This window comes from Marmota monax, unplaced genomic scaffold (genome assembly GCF_021218885.2).
Source record: "Marmota monax isolate L192 unplaced genomic scaffold, Marmota_monax_Labrador192_F-V1.1 WCK01_AAM20220418_F8-fsc00001, whole genome shotgun sequence".
Lineage (NCBI taxonomy): Eukaryota > Metazoa > Chordata > Mammalia > Rodentia > Sciuridae > Marmota > Marmota monax.
The window spans coordinates 43,150,613-43,166,217 of record NW_026693777.1 but is presented as its reverse complement, the minus strand read 5'-3'; the positions used below and the strand labels follow the sequence as shown (position 1 = coordinate 43,166,217).

The 15,605-nt window shown below is 54.5% G+C and overlaps 1 protein-coding gene and 1 long non-coding RNA gene across 2 annotated transcripts; one reads left to right on the top strand and one right to left on the bottom strand.

The window, feature by feature from the left end:
- Positions 1-301: 301 nt before the first annotated feature.
- On the bottom strand, positions 302-9,628 carry Dll4 (delta like canonical Notch ligand 4). The gene is made up of 11 exons (XM_046461569.2): positions 9,192-9,628; positions 8,812-9,081; positions 8,236-8,293; positions 7,132-7,395; positions 6,674-6,734; positions 6,459-6,589; positions 4,632-4,801; positions 4,237-4,456; positions 2,614-3,316; positions 1,864-1,972; positions 302-1,351 (listed from the first exon to the last, which is right to left on the bottom strand). The coding sequence occupies exons 1-11, from the start codon at positions 9,255-9,257 to the stop codon at positions 1,346-1,348; spliced, it is 2,058 nt and encodes a 685-aa protein (XP_046317525.1). The 5' UTR covers positions 9,258-9,628; the 3' UTR covers positions 302-1,345.
- On the top strand, positions 9,556-13,675 carry LOC124104561 (uncharacterized). The gene is made up of 3 exons (XR_006855462.2): positions 9,556-10,247; positions 10,443-10,602; positions 12,190-13,675. It is a non-coding gene; the product is annotated as an uncharacterized LOC124104561 (long non-coding RNA).
- The last annotated feature ends 1,930 nt before the right edge of the window (positions 13,676-15,605 follow it).

Sequence of the window (15,605 nt, the reverse complement as noted above, 5' to 3'; positions counted from 1 at the left end):
GAGTACTGGAAGCATAAAGGAGAAAGTGGGGCGTAGCAACCAGCCTCAGAGTCATCAGGCAAGGAAGGCTGGCCCAGAGTGGGGTGAAATGGGTAAGATGCATGCTCCTGTAACTGGCACAAACACCAAGTGACTGGATGGGAACAAGGGGTCTTCATATAACATGTCAAATTCAAGTGTATGCACAGTCCCAGTGGGGCACTTGGTGGCAGTATGAGAAAGGGGTGTTAAGAATTCTTTGGGTTGAGAAGGCTGGAGAATTCCCATTCCTACCACAACAAAGACAGGACCCAAGAAGTAATAAATTCCTATACACATCTGTTCCATATTATAAATACACATTATATACAAAATAATGTTATAAAATGTAGAAAGGCCAGTGCTTCTGATTCTTAAATTATCGAAATACTAGATTCCAAAATAAACTACAAAAAAAAAATAAAACTCATATTATTGATTTCTGAAGATGGGCTTCGGGGGTGTTCTGGGAGCAGTAATGGGCATGGGCAGAGCCCAGGCTCATGGTTGTAGGAATGGGTTTGAGGCAGGAAGAAGCTCAGGTGACAGCAGCACCTGATTTCTCCCTTGTTGGAATTTCCAACATAACTGCCCTGAGCTCACCAGTGGCACCCCTGGCTGGCAGAAGGGTCAGGCCCTCACCCCATCTGCTCCCAGGGCCAGAAGGTGGTAGAATCTGGGTAAGATTTATCAATGCTCTTGCCCAGTGGGCCTAGGCCAGCAAGAGGCTGGGTGGCATTTCCAGGCAAGGCCCACATGCAGTGCTTAGAGGCATGGGGCAGAAAGTGCTCCTCTTTCTTCTTGTGTTCCTTCACCTGCAGGGCAACCCCTGACAAGAGCTGTACCCAGTGGCTTTCCTGCCCAAAGGAAGACCTGCCCTTACTGGCCCCCTTTCTCCTTTCTGATTTGGGCCCAGTTATCACTTTGGAGCCTGGGCCAAAGGCACTTGGGAAACACAGATGCCAATGGATGCCACAGCAGCTCCGAGCCCCATGGGGCCACTGCCACTCTCTAGAAAACAGGCCAGAGCCCCAGAAAGAGCCCTCTGAAGGCCACTGCTGAAAGAGCAGGCCCAAGTGGCACCTCTCCTCTCCTCTGTTCCCTTGGCTGACACAGCTGCTAATCTGATGCCAGATACTCAAAGGTATGCAGGGGCGGTGCATCTCTTGGCAAGTTCACAATCTGTCCAGTTCATGCCATCCCCTCCTCCTCCTGAGAGCAGCACGGTGCATATTAAAGACGTCCCATCCAGGATGCAATGTAAACAATGCAGAAGGAAGGTCCAGCTGCTGGGCCAAAGCTGGGGTATTCTGGGTAGGCTTATGCCTTATACCTGTGGAAGGTACAAATGGGGAAATGTGTTACCCTGGGCATAAGCATTTCATCTGGAACTTCCCTGGACCTTCCTGGGAGAAGCCAATGGAGCAGACAGGGAAGATGGGAAGGGAAGACAGTTCCCCTAGGCTTCTACTCCAACAAATACAGATGCCTGGGAGCTTTCACTCATGAGGTAGTCCAGTGGAGGAATCCAGGGAAGTGAGAAGAGGTCATGAGGCAACCATTCTCACCCATCAGCACCTGGGAAATGGCCAGGTATTGTGGTTTCCCTGCCTAGAACCAACGCAGCAAGAGAGACCAGGCCAAGTGTGCCACCTGACTCCTGTTTCAAACCCTCTTTAGCAACAAGGCCAGCAGAGACCAAAAACCACTGAATGTGGTCTGCCAAGGAGGGGTTCTGATCGACCCTTCAGGAGTGGCTCATGGGGTCAAGAGTGACCAGACCACTTTCCCATCCACACAAAGCGGCGGGGGACAAGCTGGCAGGGAGGCAAGTCTAACACTCACCTCCGTGGCAATGACACATTCGTTCCTCTCTTCTGATATCAAACACACAGACTGGTACATGGAGTCCCTGGGGGAGCATATCGCTGATATTCGACACTCTGGCTTTTCACTGAGGGAACATAAGACCGGGTGAGTGTGAGGGAGAGAAGGAAGGAAAGATAGGGGGAGGGCAGGGGCAATAATCTGGACCCTATAGAGCCAAAGAGCACTTACACAGGTGGTCCGGGGGGAAGAAATGGGCCAGAGGTACCCAATGGTGGCCTTTTAAGGGGGGCAGTTATCACAGGCTCCTGAGAGCTACAGGACCCCAACCATACCACTAACATCTAGAAAGTCAGCCTAGCTACTAGAGCCACACCATCGAAAATGGAAGTCATAAGAGAAACACTATGGGTCCTAGACATTTGTGAATGAATGAATGAACGAATGAATGAGAGGACTTTCCCTAGCAAAGGACCCCTATAGAATTTTTTTTTTCTTGGTGATAGAGTCTTTGTATGTTGCTAAGACTGATCTCAAACTCATGATGCTCCTGCCTCAGCCTCCCAAGTAGCTGTGATTATACCACTTATATCACTACACCTAGTCTCCTAGCAGAAATCTTGCCATTGGCTCCTCCAGTCAGTAACAAAACCCCATTTGTTTAAAAGCAGTCAGGGCCTGGATCCAGTCTCCCTCCATTACCTAGGAGCCTGGGCAAGACCACCTAGGAGTCCACGACCAGGCCCTGGGCCTTCAAGCGCAACTCACCTGTGTAACCGCAGTGGCACTTTCTCTCCTAAGCTCTTGTCACTGTGGGGATACTTTCCAGGTAAGGTTCCCCGCCCCAGGGGCCCTGGGGCCAGATTATAGTCCAATGTGTGGTTCTGCTGTTTGCCACAGTTGGACTTGTCCATGCCACAATCCACCTCTAATTCCTTCTTCTGGTTTGTGTTCTTGAGCTGGGCGGCAGGGATCAGGTTGTCCTTCTGAAAGTCCGACAAGTTGTTCATGGCCTCCCTGCTGCCATCATCCGGTCGCCGAAGCCGCAGTTGTCGCACAGCCACTGCTACCATGCCCAGCAACACCAGCACCACCACCAGTCCCACACCCAGGGAGACAGCCACCCACGGGAAGCTGGGTGGCAACCCCACAGGGAACTCGCAGCGGCTGCCCACAAAGCCATAAGGGCAGTTGCAGACAAAGTTGTCCAGGGAGAGGCCAGTGTAGCAGGTGGCCCCATTGAAGCAGGGCCCTGAGGCACAGGCATCACTGGGTATCCGCACCTCACAGCGCCTGCCAGAGAAGCCAGCAGGGCAGGTGCACATGAACCCATTCTCCAGGTCATGGCAAGTGCCACCATGGGCACAAGGGCTGCGGGCACAGTCACTGATGTGAATTTCACAGTGGGTGCCTGTAAATCCAGGACGGCAGCGGCACATGCGGCTTGGACCTCTGCTTAGGCACTGGCCCCCTGTGAGAAGACACAGAGCACAAGTCAACAAAAGTCTGGGAATCTCCAGGTGCAGGGGGTGGGGGACCCATCCCAACAGTGAGTTTAAGCCCTTCCATCTCCATGCACACAACCAACATGGACAGAATCTACTGCAAAGAGAGAACTGTGCAAACACCCAAGAGACCTAGAGTTTGGGGTGAACCTAGTTCTCTATGCCTCAGTGGACTCATATATAAAAATAACTAGCATTTTGTAAAACCTTGGAATAAGACATATATGCTTAGGTTTTAATCTCAGCTGGCTCTCTCTAGCTGGGGATCTGATGCCTGTCACTTTACCTTATCCCTAAGCCTCAGCTATCCCCTCATAGAATACCTCTGAGGGTTAGGGAGGAAGGTTCATGAAGTCAAGAGCACCTTATGGTAAGTAGTAACTGCTCAAATAAATTTAATTATCATTGTTTCATTTCATCTTCACAGCCACATCAAAGACAGAGAATAGGAATTATATTTTCCCACTCAGTGGTGAAGAAATTGTGGCTCCAGGAAGTTCTGAGCTGGAGAAAGGGATGTTGGAGGCTTCATGTCCGTCCTCAAAGGAGGCTAGTGATGGATGCTAGTCAGCCCTGCTCTTGGAGGCCTCATCTTTTTTGGTGCCCACATAGAACAGTGTGGCACAAGGCATCTAGAATGTTCAGTACCTTTTTATGTACTGGGGATTGAATCCAGGGGCACTTTACCACTTTACCACCGTACTTATTTATTTTATTTTGAGATAGGGTCTCACTAAGTTGCTGAGGGCCTTGTTAAGTCGGTGACTCCAAACCTGCAATCCTCCTGCCTCTGCCTCACAGTTGCTGGGATTAAAGCATGCATCATTGTGCCTGGCTGTTCAGCATCTCCTCACCAGAAGGCTCTTAGCAAGGCAAGTGAACTTACCATTGGCACATGGATTACTGGTGCATCTGTCTACTTTCTTCTCACAGTTGGAGCCAGTGAAATTGGGGGGACATTCACAGGCATAACTGGCCCCTTGATTACGCTCACGGCAGGAGCCTCCATTGAAGCAGGGGGAGTCAGCACAGGTCAAGGTGCTATGTTCACAGTGTAGCCCATAGTAGCCAGGATGACACAGGCAGTGGTAGCCATTTTCCTGGTCCTAGAGAAAAAACATAAAGGGCAAAAGTCACACCCTGGGGGTGTGTGATGGGAGTGCTGGGCTCCAGTTGCCCACAGCGCCTATCCATGACTGCACATCAATTGGCTGCCTAGACTGGAGATGCCTGGATACCACCTGGCTAGACTTCTGTTTCTTATTCTGGCCTGGGCCTCACCTTACAGCTGCCTCCATTTCGACAAGGATTGCTGTCACATTCCTTGAGTTCCAGCTCACAGTCCACACCAGTGTAACCTGGGCGACATGTGCAGGTGTAACTCCTCTGGCCACTGTTGGAGCATGTTGCACCGTTCTTGCACGGGGAATGGTGGGTACAATAGTTGAGATCTGCAGAGACAGAAACCAACCAGCTGAGCAAAGCCAGAGATACTCCCACCTCCAGGCTCCTTATAGTGCAAATTCATCCCCATGGTTTGGCCCAAAGAGGCTTCAACTCAGTCTTCCAGGCACAATTATAGTTCCTTCCCTGCCAATGAAATCATGTATGTTGATGCACCTGGAACCAATATGACCAATGCAATCAATCAAGGCTGATAAAACAATTGGATAACTTCCTGCCAGGTAAGCTGATAAACACTTGCAGCCAGAGGAGGGTGAAGATAGGAAGAGGCAGAGGAAAGGAGAGCAAGGCCTTGGGTCAGGGAAGAAGTCACAAAAGGCTCCATGGAGGGCGAGAAGCCAAGAGAAACCTGAAAAGGGGTAAAATTTCAACAGGTGGAAATAGTACAGGGGAGATAAGAACTACCATAGGTAGTGACAAGCATTTTATTTTAATTTTAAAAAAAATTTGCAGTTGTAGATGGACAGCATGCCTTTATTTTATGTATTTATTTTTATGTGGTGCTAAAGATCAAAACCCAGTGTCTTACACATGCTAGGCAAGTGCTCTGCCACTGAGCTATAGCCTCAGCCCCAATGATCAAGCATTTTTTAAAGGAGGAGGTGTTAAAAGGGTATTTTGAATTGTAAGTATTTGTTTTCTTATTGGGGAAGGGTAGGGAGGGAGAACCAGACAGAGCAAATATAGAAACTGTGAGGGCTGTGTTTGCATATGATGAGTATATGATTGTGTCATCTGGGATCAAATGTGGACAGAGGAGAGAGAATGAGTAGGAACCAGGTGTGTGTGTGTTGGCGTTGGGGGAATGGAGAGGAGAGGAATACACACACATACAAACACAATACAGTACAGGGACCTAATTTCGCTCCCTTGTCAATAGCAAGTCAGGGCCCAGGCAAGTTCTTTAAGCCTGGAAAATCCCTCCCCACTCTAACCAGTCTTATATAGTGTCTCTGAGGCAGCAAAGGTGTTTCTGGCACACCAAAGGACTCTGAAAATGGGAGGCACATGCTCTAGCTGGCTACTAGGATGTAGAAAGAAAGACCTTTCCCCAAAGTCGGGGCTCAAAGATTCATGTACAGTCAGAAGAATGACTAGCCCCAAATGCCAAGCAGAGACTGCATGGGCTGAAGCAGCTGCCTGGCAGGTGCCACGGGGGGAGAAGGAGAGGTTGTTTGTGCCCACACTGAAAAGTCAGTTGGATGTCACTCCCTCCACCCAGAGGCCCACCTCAGCCACAGCCCTGAGCGGCTGGTGGGCACACCCCACCAGACAGCTGTTTAGGGGAGAGCTGCTCAAACAGCCTTGCAAGGTAAGCAAACATTCAGAGGGTTAATAGGTAACTTCAAGGCAGAAAGAGGAACTGAGCCTGGCATCTCTTTCCCTTTGGCTTTGCTAGAATTTATGAGTGCAACTTCCAGGCTGCCAATCTGTCACCCTCCTGGCTTCTTTAACCACCAGGTTTCTCTAGCACCTGGGGAAGGACCCACAAACTTATTTAAGGCTAGTTGTAAAGATTCTTTAAAAAGTCCCAAGGTCCTTGAAGGACAATGGCAAAGCCAAGTTAGCAGCTGCCATGGAAGAAGGGTCCAGACACTGTGTCTCATTTCCAGTCCCTGCCTCATCTCTCCCTCCCTGACTCACCTTGGTCACAGAACAGTCCTCCCCAACCTTCGTCACAGGTACACTGCCAGGGGATGCTGCAGGTGCCGTGGTGACAGCCATTGTGGGGGATACATTCATTGCACAGACGACCCTGCCAACCTGGGCGACAGCTGTGGGACAAAAGGAGGCTGAGAATGAGATAAGAGGCCTGGCCAAGGCAGGGTTCCCTGCCCAACTTCCTGTCCCTTACTCACAGGCACTCAGCTGGCTTGCTGCAGTAGCCGTTCTGTTCATGGCAGCCAGATAGACAGATAGCTAACGAAAGAAGACAGGGCTTGATGAGGATGGAGTACCAAGGATGCTGATACTCCAGGCCTGGGGGTACCCCTGCTATCCTGGGCTCACTTCCCCATCTCAGCCTCCCAGAGAAGCCATGTCTTCTCAAAGGGAAACAATGACACAGGGAAAAAGAATCCATGCTGGATGGAATTCAATATGGGGATTCTTTGTGGGCTTTGGCATGATGGGGAGGAGGATTAGGAAGAGAAGAGGTCTGAGCACAAGCCCTACTCAGCATCCGTAGGTGGCCCTGAGGCCTAGCTAGTAGGTAGTCCAGGCTTGCTCTGTGAGGGAGATAGGCAGAAGCCAAGAAAAGTTCACCATGCTTGCTGGGGGACCTCCCGTATGCACTTATAGGGGCTTGGCTGCTTACGCTGATCACAGTACTCCCCAGTCCAACCGGGCAAGCAGGATAGGCTGCCATCTGGCTGGCACACATAGTGGCCGAAGTGGTCATCGCGCTTCTTGCATAGGCGAGAGCAGTTTTCTCCATAGTAGTTGTCACTGCAGATGACCCGGTAAGAGTAGCGCAGCCTTGTCAGGGTGCTGTTTTGCTCATATGGTAACCAGTTCTGACCCACAGCTAGGGAACCATGGATGGCAATATTGCTGATGAGTGCATCTGGTGGCAAGGCCTCTGAAAGGACAGAGGGTCAGGTCAAGGTAAGGCAGCCTGTCCCAAGAGTGCAGGTAACTTACTGGCCAGTGCCCCTCTCCCCAGTTGTGATTATAATGGTCAGCCAACAAATCAGCCTAGTTGACCATATGACCCCCACTTGCCAGCAAGCACAGGCCAGAGGGACCCTGAGACACAAGTCCTACTGTTCAGCTGCTCTATGTGTATGCATGTGCAGGGGACCTGATATCATTCAAAAAGGGGACAATAGAAGGATGTTAGGATATCCCAGTGTTCTAGAGGCAGATAGGGAGGAAAAAGAGGAAAAGCAGACAGAGTGGAAAAAACGGGAGGGAAAAAAAGAAAGAAAAAGAAAAGCTTCCCAGGGCAAGAAGGACTGGGAGCAGGGGGGTCCTTTGGTATCCATTCAAGGGTTCTGCCCCCAGAGGTAGGTAATGGTTTTCTTTTTCCTTTTCAAAGTGAGAATTGTTGTGCTGCTGAAATATCCTTTTCCTCTGTGTCAGAACAACATCCCAAAGCCATTATTCCCTTTCCAAAGGAGCGGAATTCACGAAAGGTGTAAAATACAGGAAGGGGCCCGTCAGCGGTGCTGGCAGCTTCAGCCTTTCTCACCGCCGTGCTCCCCGCGTTCCCACGCCAAAAATAACCCTCAGGAAACGCAATTGTGCTCTGAGTCCAGGCACCAAGCGGAATCCGAGCGTCCAGCGCGGCGCGCAGCTTCAGGCCAAGCTAAGCGTCCTGCCCCCCACTCCCAACCCCGCACTTCCCCCGCCTATAACAGGTTAACTCTTTCGGCGCTGTGCGGTGTCGCCCCCCTGTGGCTGAAGAAGAGCTACTCACCTGGTCGCAGGTCGTCTCCTGGCGTGTGCCAAGCTTCTATGATGAGTGAGAAGGTACCCTGGGAAGCGAAAGGGGGTGGGGGACCGAAAGAGAGAGAGTGAGATGAGCAGGGCGAGAGAGAAGGGGGTGCCCTGTGGCAGCCGATTTAATTAATCTAATTGCAGGATACAGTTACTGCGCCCGGGTCAACATAACGGGTCTGCCCACAGTGTAGTGCAGAAGCTGGGAAAACGAGAAGAGAACCCAAGAGTAGGGGGAGGGATGAAGGATGGAGGAGTGTAAGTGAAAGCCATGTGTGTAGGGGATGATTTCTGCTAAGCCAGAGTGGTAGATAATGCAAACAGTGTCCCAAGAGCTTGGGGGGGGGGGAGCGTAAAACTGGGAAGGCGGAGACTGGTGAGAGCCTTCTCCATGGATGAGATCCCAGGAGAGAATCGAAAAGAATGGGCCAGGAGAGAATGCGTCCCTGGGCGTTTTTGAGGAAGCGGGGAGGAATTCTAGGGAGAGGGCTTTGGTCCCAGGGCACTCCCTCCTTTCGGCTTCCGTGACCTCCCAATGCACCCGGGCTGTGCTCACCGGCCAGGTGAAATTGAAGGGCAGTTGGAGAGGATTTCGGCCCCCGCCGCTACTGTCATCCTTGACCGCGAAGGAGTTGGTGCCCAATACCGGCGTGGAGACGCTGCCGAAGGTGCAGGGCCCGGGAGAGACGACAGCTTGGTAATGCTTAAGGCAGACGCGGAAGAAAGTCCGGCAACCAGGCTCACACGGCCGCCCACTGGCCAATAAGCCGCGCTCGTTGGCGAACTCCTGCAGCTGCAGCTGGAAGACGCCTGCGCCCGCCGCGCGCTATTGCACAGGGACCGAGGGAAGGAGGGAGGGGAGCGGTCAGCTCAGCGGGCGCCGGGGCTCAGGCCCGGAGCGTGGCGGGAGGGGGCGGAGAGGGCGCGGGACGTTACCTGCTGCCAAAGTGCCACCAGCAGCAGTAGCGCCCAGCCAAAGGCGCTCCTAACCGCGGCTGCCATCCCCTGGGGCGTCGCTTTCTCCACTCGCCGGCCCTGAACCTGGTTCTGTTGGGGATGCCGCTTTCCCGCGCGTCCTCCAGCCAACAGGATTCCTGAAAAAACTGGCTTCTCTCGATATGCTGTTCCCTTGTCGCCCTCTCCCTAGCTCCGTTGCAGCTGCCTCGATAGGTAATCCAGGTGAGGGCGACTGGGCGGCGGCAGTGATAAGGACGTGTCCTCGAGCTAATCCTAGGGCTGCAAGTGGGCTGATGCCGAGGTACACTGCACCGAAGCGGCTTGAGCTTCGGCTCTCGGCCTCGTGTTCCTGGCCTGCGCACAGCGCCGCTACTGAAACCTGCGAGCTCCGGAGCCTTCCTTATATATATTGGCTCCTCTGCTCGCCGCCTGTCACTCAGACAGACTCATGGTCACTCTCCCCTCCCCTTCGGGCTTCTAGCCGCTACAGTCCCAGCACCGACCGGAGGGGGCCTCCGCCCCCGCTACCCCCTCCCCCCCGCTAGCCAGTCGCGCGCAAGTCCCCGCCCCTTGGTTCCTCTCTGAAACACTGGGCCCCCACCCCCCAGCTCTGCGCGTGCCGAGATGATCGCCTGGCTAAGGGCTGAGACCCTGGCTGCCGGAGGATAGGAGGGTGGCCGAGGGAAACAGAGGGGGGTCAGCGGGTGGTTCCCGGATGGTCCAGGAGGCGGAGACACTAGGGAGTCCCCGTAGGCGGTGCCTCGGCGGCGGGCGTTATTTACCTGCAGTCTTGGAGCAGGTAAAAAGAACTTAAGCCCAGAAAGCGAAAACCAGAACCGGAGGACCTCTATTTCCTTCTTTTCTTTCCCGGAGCTTCGAGAGTCCTCGCCTCATCGGCCTCCAACCTATCAGCGCCCACCCACCTAGCGTCCCCTGCTCAGCCGAGAAGCCAACGCACGCATTAACCTCTCAGTGACCACTCGGATCAAGGCGAGAAGCCAAGCGTCTAAGATTCTGGTCTTCCAAGTATACCTGGTGGGCGTCTCCCTCTCTAGCTGCGGGGGCGTGCCCAGCGCGTGCCTACTCACTTCTGACCCCAGCCTGGGCTTGGCTCGTGCCAGTGCCCAGACACTTGGTCCCCGAGGTGGGGGAAGGCGGGGCGTGGTCCCCGAGGTAGGAGGGGGGCGCGTCCTCAGCTGTATGCTAATGAGGTTCTGACTCCTCCTTCAGGGCCTCCCTCACCTGGGTCCAGCTTCAGCTCCATCGCCTATTGCCCACCCTGTCCCCCCACTCCAGCAACCCCAAGCCCCCGCCCGCGTCCTGTAGCTCCGCTGGGGCAGGGAGGAACTCTCCTGACTCCGGAGTTGACTCGGGCCACTGGAGAGTCAAGGTGAGGGACTGAGACCAGGCAGGCCCGAGTACTCTCCTTCATAGGGCAGGATGTGAGGTGGAACTGGAGTCGCACCGAGTTGTTTGAGTTTGGGGCGGCTTCACTCGTCTCGCCCGCGCGACTCTCCCGGGTGGCCTCACTTCGAGAGGCAGCGGCGCAGCTGCTTTCCCGGAACCCGGCGTGATCCCTGGAGGCCGCAGACCGCGAGGGCCAGCTTCTCCCAGTCTCGAGGGTGCCCTGGAGGTCTCTCTCTCTTTGCGACGCTGAGGGCGGCGGGGGCCCTGTGGCTTCAGCTGTCAGCCCGCCCGCGCAGTGATGGCTGTCGCCGAACGATAAGATCAGTGCGGGGGGAGCGGGGACGCGTCGCGGGCCCGGGGGAGGCCGCAGGCAGGGAGGGGGGTGCGGCGCGGAGCCCAACAGCTGCCAATGCCAAGCATGGTCTGATTTTTTGACTCGGGTGGTGGTGGTGGAGGATTGGGGGGCGGGAGGATGAGATACAAGAGGTTGGGAGCGTGGGTTGGGGGAGGGGCGAGGTGAGGCGACGGGCTCCGGGGTCCCCCACGCACGGCCACCCCTCCCAGCCACCATCTGGCGCGAGCGGGTTGGCGTGGGGAACCGAAGTGGGGCGGGGGCCGGCAGATGGGCCCAGGCTGCTCCGAGAGTTAATGTAGGTTATGGGCAGGCGGAGTCCCAGGCCCGAGGGAGGGGGAGCCCAGAGTGTGCCTCCCGGCAATCCTGGCAAGTGGGCTTCCAGATCCTCTCTCCGTGAATACTCTATGGCTCTCTAGACCTGCCTAGGATGCCAGAAGGTGCTCCTCGCTCTTCTCTGAGCTGGCATCCAGCCCCACCTAGCTCTGTCCGCTTCCATTCCTAAATCCTGGCCTGGGAGTTCATAAAAACATGATCCTTTTTTTGGATGTGGCACTTCCCTGACCCTCAAGAGAGACATCCATTTCCCCAGGAGGCATCTCTATCAATACTGGCAGATCTGGAACTTTCTCTATCCTCTTATACACCTGGACTAACATCCCCAAAACGTTTTGCCCATGGTCAAGGACCAAACAAAAGTTGGGATCACTGCAAGGGATTCTAGTGTTCTACATAGTCTCTGAACCTGGAGGAAAACAGTAAATTTTCCTCCTTACCAGAAACACCTGTTTGCATGGGGCGCTGTCCAAAAGCTCACTACCTGGCCAGGACCCCATCCTTATCCCTGAGTACCTACTATTACTCCATTTTGCTGGGGTAGAATTTTGCCCAATTTGCTGAGCCGGAAAGGGTAACGCTGCAGGCAGGGAATCCAAGTGAACGGGCCTGAATGTTTCTGAACAGACACCCCAATTCTGGAACACCTCACTTCCACACTCCAGCGGAAGGATGAAATTTGCATTCTTGGGGCTCAAAAAAAGAGTAGGAAGCAGGGAAGCGATAAAGAGGCCGCAGATCACTTGGATTGGGGACTCTTCGTCAGAGTCTACAGATCCTATGACTGATGTAGACGCTTGACCACGCCCTGGAGAGTGGACTTCGACTTGGTTCAGACCAACCTGGGCTCCCACTAACTGCGAGTCTTTCTCGGATCCACAGTTCCTCAATCTCGACCCTGCCCAGCGTCGGAAGCCAGACCAGGGTGGAAGCCTGACTTCACACTGAGGACCACAGCCCCCGCCCCAAGAGGTCTTCTACTTTGCGGTCCTTTCAGTTTGGCTATTGTGCTACCACTACACATCATTCCCGCAGCAGGCAGAACTAGCACCTGGAGCCAGGAAACACCAAGGTTGCCTTCCGCAGTGCACTCAGACTGACCCCGGGTCACTGGAGTACGTCCGGAGCCGGAGCCGTAAGTCTCTGCACTTCTTCCCAGCTGTGTGGCCTACAAGCCTTGCGCAGAGTCGTGGCCGCAGCTCCGAGTTCTCTAGTAGTTTTACCCCTCATCCCACCTCCTCCATTCCTCCCAGGGGACAGCGCTCTCGACCCGGCACACTGCAAAAGGGTAGAAACACAGTGGGGTCCCTGCCACAGAGCCCGATGGGCAGGTTGGGGGCGGGGAAGCAGGCCTGGCTGGGGCGGAGCGCTTAAGCCTTGAGGGGCGCTGCTGTGGTGGATGCGGAGAAGGGGCCACGTGCAGGGAGCGGCGGCCCGAGAGCTGCACAGAAGGCGGGGAGATTTGCAAACTGTTGCTGCCACATGGCTGCTCCATTCGATCCATTCACATTGAAATGAGGCCGGCGCGTGCCTCATCTGCCGCAGGGCGCTGCCACGCGTCAGCCCGACCCGCCGCGTGCCAACTGGGGCAGTGGGGCTGGCAAAGTCTGCCAGCCGTGGGGGCTCAGCCCAGGCCCTACAGCCAGGAGGGGGTAGGGGAAGGGCGTCGAGCTACCCTAGCCACTCAGGCGCCACTGATTCTCGGACCTTGGCCCCGCAATTGCGATTGAGCCGGCAGAAAGGACTAGGACGGACGGTTTCAAAAGGGGGCCAGGATCGATGCCGCCGCTCCCCGCAGATGCGCCCCGGCAGCGCTACTCTCCATCTGCCGCTGCTCGCACCTGCCGGTCAATAAATCGATTTTACAATTTAATGCAGCAGCTTCCCGCCCGCCTGGGACAGATGCCGCCGCAGAACCACCTCCGCCTTCGCCCCTCCCCTCGAGGGGCGCCAGCGGTTAAGGACTGGATTCCCGCTCAGCTGGTAGCGCCCTGCGGGGCTTAGTGCACCTCTCTTGGGAGCCCCTACAAGGAACTGCCCGCTCCGGGTTTTTCCCGCGGACAGAGTGGGTTCCCCATAGGTCAGGCCTGAAGCTGGCCAAGGAGACCAAATGATGACTTGGCCGTGGCCTCGCTTGGGAAGGGGGGGCGGTTCAAGGAAGGAACAGGATGCAGTGACTGAAGATAAAATGTGAGGGCCCCTGTGAGAAGGAAGGGGAGGGCCTTGGGCACTGAGGGACACTGAGTTCTGAAGAATTTTAAGGGGGCTGAGCTGGGTGGAACACTGAGGTGGGATGAGGGTTCTGCCCACCCTTTCTTGTCAGTCTGGTAAATAAACATGATAGGGACTTGGCTCCCAGCACTTCCTAGCCATGTGTTCTTGGTCTTGTAATTACCTCAACCCAAACCTTAGTTTTCTTATCTGTGCAATGGAGATAATACTAGTGATCTGGGAGAGTGACCAAGGGACTATATCAGATTACCCATTTGCAAGGCCTAATAAATAATAATTTTCACCTTTCCCTCAGGTGACATGCAGCCAGCCAAGGGCAGACTTGGATTAGAGGGGTAATCTCTGACAGCAAATGAATTCCAGGGAGAAGGGGAAGAAAGAGGAGAGTCCAAGACAAACATTCATAGGGGATGAGACACAAGGGGCAAAGGGTAGGGGTAGAAAGAGAGAGGAAAGTGTGAAAAGGTCAACCATTTGAGGACCTTTCACAGGAAGAGGGTGTGACAAAGTTCTTGACTGGAGGGAGGAGACTGGAGTTTTGAGAATGGGTTTGGAGAAGATGTGAAATGTAAAACGATTGCCTGTGCCCTTAGCCTTCTAGAGATGACTCTCCCCCAAGGTCAAGAGTAAGTATCAAGTTGGTACCTCTCCTCCTGGAGGCTGGTATTTCAGAGCAATGGCCATGAAGAGAAGAAGAGGCTGCTTCTGAATTGTCCTGATCTTTGAGGCTACTGTCAGCCTTCCCTGTGTCACCAAGAGAAAATACTAACTGGGCTAGACTGTCCACTGGCTGATGGCTCAAGACCCATGACCCAGATATGCCAAATAAAGGATGTCCAAGTAGGTGGGACCACTGGACATGAGTCAGAGTGGTATTCTGGCTTCTCCTGAGACCAGGAGTGCCTCCCATTGCCTCTCTTCCAGACACCCAGGAGCCTGGGGGGCCTAGGCTAGTTCCATGTCTCCTGGGCTTTCTCTAAAGACTCAGTATGGGTGGTATCTGGAACTCAGGTAACTGGTGCAGACCAGCTGTCTCCTCCATAAGAATGGCTTTGGTCTGCAGAGATAGTAGGAGCAAGAGAGAAGCTGAGGGTCCTGAAACCTTCTTTTTACTGTGACTCATGGTGGGTAGGAAGCTCTCCCCAGGTCTCCTGGGCACTGGCCTGGAGGAGAGAAGGGGAGAGAGGCGGGGCAGTGGAAAGACTTGGCAGCTACAGAGGCTGAGATAGGCCTGGCTGCAAGGGCTTGCTTGATGGTGACCCAGCAGCTGCCCCAGCTTCATCTGCCAAACCCAGGGGATGCCTGGAAAGCTGGGGCCAGGAGCCACGAGCGGGTATTTCCAGCCATGGAGGAGGCTGGGGTTTATGGCAGCCTTCACAGCAACTTTCCCAGAGCCCCTGGCTTCCCCTTCCCTACTCCTTCCTGTCCCCACCCTAGCCAGTGAGCAGGGAGGCTGGGGGGTGGCAGGGAGTGTCGGGGGAGAAGGTTCAGTCCTCTGTGTAGAGACCCCCCAGGCTAGAGTCCTTGCCTCAGCCAGTCCTTGCCTCCTGACTGGATTCCTAAAGGCTCAGAAGACTCAGAGGGGACTTACAGGGTGGGAGAAGAGAGGGCACAGGGGAAAGGTGCTCCTGGGATTCACTGGGCCAAGAGAACCTGTGCTGAAGGACACAGCAGAGTGGGGGAGCAGAATCTGAGTTTGAATCAGCCACCTCTTGGAACAACTTCCCTATCCTGAGGTTTTTCCTCCCTAGAGAGGCTTTCTTACCTGCCCATTGCCTGCCCTGGTCAGGCCAACCTTCATGGTCTTTTCCCCTACCCCCTCCCCAGCATACAGGTCCCCCATCCCTGCAACCTCTTTGTGACCTTTACTGGGTGGGAAGCCTTCCTATCTTCTGCTCAACCCTGGCTCCTCTCTTCTGCCTCTGGTCCTCTGTGAGTGAAGACCCATCCTCATCTCCACCCCTTGGAGTCCCTGATCCTTGTGTGCCCTCCCCCTTCCCTTGCTGAGGGACAACTCATCTCCTGGAAGCAACTCTGACCTCTCTTCATTTGCCCACACAACCTCT